At 46.3% G+C, this 7,313-nt stretch overlaps 1 protein-coding gene across 1 annotated transcript in view; it reads left to right on the top strand.

Moving 5' to 3' along the window:
- PPP4R1 (protein phosphatase 4, regulatory subunit 1) overlaps positions 1-6,312 on the top strand; it is a 46,949-nt gene extending 40,637 nt beyond the window's left edge. The window contains exons 14-18 of the mRNA XM_008572714.1: positions 635-735; positions 2,874-2,994; positions 3,088-3,222; positions 3,759-3,900; positions 5,162-6,312. Of these exons, the coding sequence (XP_008570936.1) occupies positions 635-735; positions 2,874-2,994; positions 3,088-3,222; positions 3,759-3,900; positions 5,162-5,325 (663 nt within the window). The 3' untranslated portion in view covers positions 5,326-6,312. The remainder of the gene's footprint in view (positions 1-634; positions 736-2,873; positions 2,995-3,087; positions 3,223-3,758; positions 3,901-5,161) is intronic.
- Positions 6,313-7,313: the final 1,001 nt, after the last annotated feature.

The raw sequence follows: 7,313 nt of genomic DNA on the forward strand, positions 1-7,313 counted from the left end.
CTAAGTAATGTTCAAGATTTCCCTCAACACATCCTGTCCGTGGAGCGCACCCTGTGGAGATGCGTGAGGGCGCGGCCCGCTGGCACGGTTAGCTTCGTCTGTCTTTGTTTATGTCAGACTTCAGGGTTTTTCCCTCGTTGACTAGAAAGCTACTTTTGAATATTTGTAGAGCAGTTATTGGGATACATTTCTTTTTATTTTTTTTTTTTTTACTCAACAAATATTTTTTGAGCACCTACTGTGCACCATCGCAGTGTCACCCACCGGACTCACAGTTGTGCTTAGGAGAGCAATCACTGTCTTCAGAGAGTCCGTGGTGACAAGGCTGTCATGTGATAGAGGATGAGTGCTGTATGCAGCTACGCCAGGGCCCCGTGAAGACCCACCTGCTGTGCAGGTCCCTGGCAGGCTCAAGAAGCAGATTTCAAAGAAAGGGTGACTGTTGAAGGTACATGAAATTATTCAGGAAAAAAATAATTTAATACCAATTTTTAAAACAATTAAGTACAGGCACTACATTTCCTTAAAAGAATTAACCATAGTACTTACAGTCTTCTCTTAAGCAGTCTAGTAAAAGAAATAATGTCTGTACCTTGTCTGCTTAAATAAACACATTTTCACTTTGTTACTTCAGCTTCTTCATATTGACAAAAGAAGAGAATATCTTTATCAACTTCAGGAGTTTCTGGTGACAGATAATAGTAGAAATTGGCGTTTTCGAGCTGAACTGGCTGAGTAAGTTCTAACAGTTTATTAGACTTATTTGGAGGGGTGTATTCTAACCTCATTTTTACTTTTTCTGAATTTCTTCATTACTTTGTGTCCATGCCAGCATCTGTCCTGTGTCCAACTCCTTCTGCGTCGCTTGTGGTGCAGTCTCGCTGGCCTCTGCTGCCGCTGCTAGGCAGGGTCAAGCTGCCTTTGGGTTTTGTGGTTGCTGTGGGACCTTCAGTTCACCATGGGCTTTAGCTCTTCTCGCAGTGGGCTGCCATGGCCTTCAGCTGCCGGTGGGCTTTTCGTGTTAGCATCCCATCTTCCGCCTCCAGCTGTCCCTGCCCCCCTGGCAGCAGGAGAGGCTCTGTTGATTTGGTTGAGCCCGGGGAGGCTCCATGTGCCTGGGCTTTCTCAGATTTCCTGCCCCAGCCCCATGGCATCCAGTCTCTGTGCTATGTGTGTGGTTAGATTCTGAGCAGGGTCTGCTGCCCCTCCCTCCCTCAGCCGGGGAGGGTTTTGCTTGCTATCAATATGGGGTCTTAGCTCAAGGAGATTTCTTGCTGCTCCTTCTGGAGGAAAGAGCTGCTGGTGCTGCTCCTCCAGCTGCAATGTCCTTTGAAGGACAGTGCCTTCCCCCAGCAGCGTGGGGCTTCTGCTTCATGTGAGAAAATGGTCCAGAGGAGTACCAAGTGTTTCATGGCTGTCCCCTGACATCTGTTGATCACTTCTGCCTGCTAAGGGACATTGCTCCTGTTTCCTTTCCTGACCCAGTCTTGCTCGTGAGCACCCAAGTGGGCGAGTGCCCCGTGAAAGAGGGTTTGCAAGCGAGTCTGAGCTCCCTTGTGCCTGGGCCCCCACCTAGCCCTGGGCGCCGGCCAGAGGTCGGTTGATTTCTACCCGCCTCCCATGTGGCAGCAGCCGCCCCTCCCATCCTGCTGTGCTCAGGGGAGACAGTTTGTGTGTCCCATCGCTCCTTGGACAGGGGCTTGTCCCCCCTTGGGAGGTTAGGTAATTTGGGATACCCGCCTCCCATGTGGCAGCAGCCGCCCCTCCCATCCTGCTGTGCTCAGGGGAGACAGTTCGTGTGTCCCATCGCTCCTTGGACAGGGGCTTGTCCCCCCTTGGGAGGTTAGGTAATTTGGGTGCCTGGCACCCTCAGCTCTCTGGGCTCAAGAAAAGACTTTGTGGTTTACCCAGCTTTTCCTTGTTTGTAGGGTCAGAGTGACATTCTTTGCAGCTTTCTGTGTCCCAAGCAGAAGTGGAAGTCCTGTTTGGGATTTTTATTTTGAGTCAAAAAATAAGTCACTCGCTCTCTTTGAGGATTTATGTTTATATATGTATATGGAAGTACATTTAAAAGTTCATGGAAAAATAGAATTAAAAGATTCTATTCTAAAGAATCCTGGCATGAACTTTTTGAAGACCCCTCACATACATACAGATGCATTTATCATTGCTGCATTATCTATATTGATGCTTATAGTTAACTTCCTGCCAACTACAAATGTAAATAATCTTAGACATAAAATATGAAAGACAAAAGTCTCATTCAGATCGAAGGTATTTCCTCCAGGCCGTCATTGCAGCTGCTCAGATGAGCCTGGAGGGTGTCGTGAGTCCTCGCCCCTCAGATGTGTTGGGAAAGCTGCTGAAGGACCTCCTACCTCCCTTATCCCTAGCGAACCTGCCCTACCGTAGAAACGCTGAGTCTCAGCAAGTACACAGCAGGCTACCTCACTGTGCTGGAGCTTTCTCATCAGATGACTGATTTGTTCACACTTATATTCCCAATGCACGTTCTAAACCACTTCTGTGAAGAAATTTGTGTGCCTTATTCCAGTTGAACATGCTGGAAAGTGCTTTGCTCTGTCTCAGTTCTCGTGGCCACAGAATTTCACAGCTTTTGTTTTCCTTTTATTCTAAGGGGAAAAGATACTCCTTGAACTTACATAGTGTTAAAATACATTTGCAGATGTGCAGAGAATGGAGGTGATCCTATGCAGGAAAGGCCTGCTCAGTCACTAGCCTTGAGTTTATCTCACAAGTGTTCAGTATCCAGTGTTACACGTTATTCACATGACTAACCTAGTTTTGTTTGTCTTATTGGTTTTTAAACTTTGATTGCATTTTAATGGTATTTTTGTCTTTGATTTTTGCAGACAGCTGATTTTACTTCTAGAGTTATATAGTCCCAGAGATGTTTATGACTATTTACGTCCCATTGCTCTGAATCTGTGTGCGGACAAAGTTTCTTCTGTGCGTTGGATTTCTTACAAGTTGGTATGTACTAAAACTTCTAAATTGTAGACCAGCAAACTATTTTATAGAATCACAAAACAGAAAATACTCATTTCTCTGTGCTCACCCTCCTAGGTCAGTGAGATGGTGAAGAAGCTGCACATGGCGACACCGCCGACATTTGGAGTGGACCTCATCAATGAGCTTGTGGAGAACTTTGGCAGATGTCCCAAGTGGTCTGGTCGGCAAGCCTTCGTCTTTGTCTGCCAGGTAAGCGAGGGCCTGGGCTCAGCCACTTGCGAAGGTTTTTTTCCCTGGAGCTGTGCTGCTGCCTGCGCCTCCCGCTCGCCCTCACCCCTCCTTCTCTTGAGAGAGCAGAGCATTCCCATGCAGCTGTTCCCAGGAGCCAGGAGCGTCCGTTCCTCCTCCTCCTGAGCCAGCCCTTCCCCCCCAGTCAGCTGAGCTGGCTCGGAAGCTGGCATGTGCCGTACACCTACATGCACCCCACACATGCGTGCACCACACGCGCGCGCCGTGTGCGTGCAGCCCAAAGTGCAGCTGTGAGAGTGAAGGTCTGACTGAATGCTGCAGGTCTCCATGGAGCAGTCTAATAGCTGTGAGTCCGTCTCTGCAGAGAGTTAATGATGTCATTTTTGTTTTGAGTTCCCAAATACCTGGAATATTGGTTAAAAAGCAGCAACTAACACTTGTAGCACTTAAGTTGTTACTGAAAGACGTTGTGAGCTCATGTTATAGTTTGGTAGCTGAATTGACACAGATGTAAAGCAGTTATTTCTGTTCACCAGACTGTCATCGAAGACGACTGCCTACCCATGGACAAGTTTGCTGTGCATCTGATGCCACATTTGCTAACCTTAGCAAATGACAGGGTTCCAAATGTTAGAGTGCTGCTTGCAAAAACATTGAGACAAACTCTACTGGAAAAAGGTAGGTAGGTGACTGTATTAGAAAAGGGGGGGCTCATGGACTCAGTGAATAGATTATTCAGCAGAAGTATTGTGTGTTCATAGAAAATAATCTGGTAGAAGGATATATTTTAAGTTGTTCCTGGTGGTTCTCGAGAGGACACAAGATTAAAGGGTTTGAGGAAGGGACTTTTAATTAGGACTCTGCTGTTCTGGTAGAATGTTTTTTATCATGGACATGTATCATCTTTATGATCTAAAAGTTAGTGATTTTTAAAATTGGATACTCATGTGTGACTGTGTGCGGGGCCGTTGCCTTGGCACTGCCACGTGGTGTGTTCGTGTTGTGTGCAGGCCAGAGGCGTGCTGCCCACCCCCCACCCCCCACCTTTTCATTCATGAGGCAGAAGGCAGATAGTTAGTGATTTTTAAAATTGGATACTCATGTGTGACTGTGTGCGGGGCCGTTGCCTTGGCAGTGCCACGTGATGTGTTCGTGTTGTGTGCAGGCCAGAGGCGTGCTGCCCACCCCCCACCCCCCACCTTTTCATTCATGAGGCAGAAGGCAGATGCCCTGAGCTATTTATTTTGCAGCAAACTGTAAGCTCCTTAAAATTCAGGTTGCTTTATTTATTGTCACACCCTCCTTCCCCTGCAAATGCCAATATAATTGAATCCAAGAACTTGTGAGTGAAGCATGGAAAGAAGTTGTAACAGGGGCTGCCAGTTAGAGCACGGTGTTAACAGCGAGGTCAGTGGCTCGGACCCCGTCCAGGCCAGCCGCCAAAGAAAAGGAAAGAAGTTGTAGGAGACTTCACAGAAGAAGAGTAAATGAGTACTGCTCCTTTTTTCTCCTTTGCCATTCATGTGCATTGGTAAGCAGCAGTTACAGTGACTGGCTAGAGAGGACTGGTTTCGCTTGGTTTTGAGGTTGTGTGTGTGTAGTTGGTGTTGAAGTGTTTTTCCTTCTACTAAGTTAATTAATAGCTAAGAAGTATAATGTTTTGATATATTTATTAGTTTAATACTCTGTAGCTGCCATTGAATATCATGAGATTTAGTCTGTCATAAAAACAGTCAAGATAGATCCCATCATTCTGTTTATTCTGGGGTTTTTTCCAGTAACCATTTGGTTTGGATTACTGTTTATAATCAACATGGCTTGTGGTTATACTTGTAGAAAAATTGTGTTCTGTGATGAGTAAGACCTTTTTGTACTCGTACTTGACAAAACCCTAACTGTCAGACTGATTTCAGTTGTGCCGTGCACTTGTCATTTCCAGAATATTTCTTAGCCTCTGCCAGCTGTCACCAGGAAGCCGTAGAGCAGACCATCATGGCTCTTCAGATGGATCGTGACAGTGATGTCAAGTATTTTGCGAGCATCCACCCAGCCAGTACCAAACTCTCTGAAGACGCCATGAGCACAGCCTCCTCAACCTACTAGCAGCCTGGGCCTCGCGCCTGTCCCACCTCCGTGCGCCGGGTTCCTCCAGTGCCCCATACGCGTGCCACCTGGGATGGCTTCGGGGAGGAGAGCCCCTCCTCTCGTGCAGACCTAACTGCAGGGGCAAGTCACCTGCACCTGCTACCAGGGATTTTAAGAGTCAAGAGAAAGAACAGTAAACACTATTATCTTTTATTGACTTTAAGGGAAAATAATTCCTCAGAGGATTATAACTGTCACCGAAGCCTTAAATTCTTCCGTCTTCCGGACTGAATGAAACTTGAATTGGCAGAGCATTTTCCTTATGGAAGGGATGAGATTCCCAGAGACCGGCAGTGCTTTCTCCTGGTTTTATTTAATGACTGATAGATGAAATTCTTACAACCTTGAAGGCGGATGTGCACCTGGATGTAAAAGAGACCTTCAGTATTAGCCCGTTTTTTCCCAGGCTAGTTGGGTTCTGTGGCCCACTGCCCAGCCCAGCCCTAAGTGTGAATAGTTTTTGACCTGTGTAAATGGGAAAGGAGATATTTTTGGATTTCTCCTAAGGGCTTGATGCTAACACTAAAGTAGAATCTGATTTTATCTCTTAAATGCAGCATATTGCTGTACGTATTTACAGAACATTTGCTGAGTGTCCTGATTTTTTCATGCTGGTCATGACCTGAAGGAAACTTACTAGCACATATACTGTATGTCAGGTGTCTTTAACTTGATCGTGATCGGCTCTGAGGTGCAACTTTCCTTCACATACTGTACATGTCTGTGGCCACTCTGGGGAGTGTTGCTGTCTTTAATTATGTTGTTTAAAACTGTTGTGGCACAAGTTCTCTTGTCGAAATAAAATTTATTAATAAGATCTATATAGAGAGATATATACACTTTTGATTGTTTTCTAGATGTCCACAAATAAATGCATTTTGTGACCTGTATTAATGATTTAGTATAAAATGGGGAAACTAGATTAAAATATTTGTCTTTTAACTAGTTTAGTAGTTCTTTGAAGTCTGCTGTGTTCCCTGGGTCGGGTTCTGCTCTCGGCAGACAGCAGGAATGGCCTGCACACCTCGAGCTTCTCCCTGGGACCCCCACAGGCGAGTTGATCCCACGTGCCTGCCACAGCTTGGACTGCACCTGCAAGGTGAAGAATGACAGTGGGGTTTGTCCTGAAGCTCCTGAGATACAGGAAAGCAGCTCTGAGCCTCAGTTTCTCCATCTGCTAAGTGGGAAGTAGTAAAACCTGCCCTGTTTCTCAAGGGTGGTTTTGTGGTCCAATGAGGTAACAGGTCATGGTGCTGTTGTAAAGTGCTGTGCGTATGAGTGGGAGCTGCTCCTATAAGCCCAGTTTGGAAAACCCTCAGCCTGTCTGAGTCCCTGTGGTGCTTCTAGGAGTTTTGGTTTTACTTACTCAACTAGTGGGGATGCCATAGTAAGTCAGAATGGGTTCCCTTGAACCTTGGGGTGGGGTTGGGGAATACGTAGGCTGCTTTCTATATACAGTGTCACAGAGAAACCTTTGGTTTCTTATTCTCGCATTATATCCTAGTATTAGTGCGCTGGGAAAGACATTCAGATGAATAAATACGTAGGTGAGGTGTTAAGTGGGTAGTGGGGGCTGTACTGAGGGGTCATTGTGGGGGTGTTGGGTAGTCCTCGAAGGCCTCTGAATATCAGAGCAGGGACTGAGGAAGGCTGCCTGACAAAATTTTAAGTTTGCTCAATTTTTGAGGTGCATACTCTTTTTTTTTTGTCCTTTTTGAGACTGGCCGCCCCGCGCTCAGCCAGTGAGTGCTGTGAGTGCACTGGTCATCCCTATATAGGATCCGAACCTGCGGCGGGAGCGCTGCTGCACTCCCAGCGCCGCATTCTCCCGAGTGCGCCACGGGCTCAGCCCTTGAGGTGCATATTCTTTGCTATTTTTATAATAATGTACTTTTGCCCCCAGAATTTCAGTTCTGTAAATTACATTAGAATCATACACTAATAGC

The sequence above is a fragment of the Galeopterus variegatus genome, unplaced genomic scaffold (assembly GCF_000696425.1).
Source record: "Galeopterus variegatus unplaced genomic scaffold, G_variegatus-3.0.2 Scaffold827, whole genome shotgun sequence".
In the NCBI taxonomy this organism is placed as follows: Eukaryota; Metazoa; Chordata; class Mammalia; order Dermoptera; family Cynocephalidae; genus Galeopterus; species Galeopterus variegatus.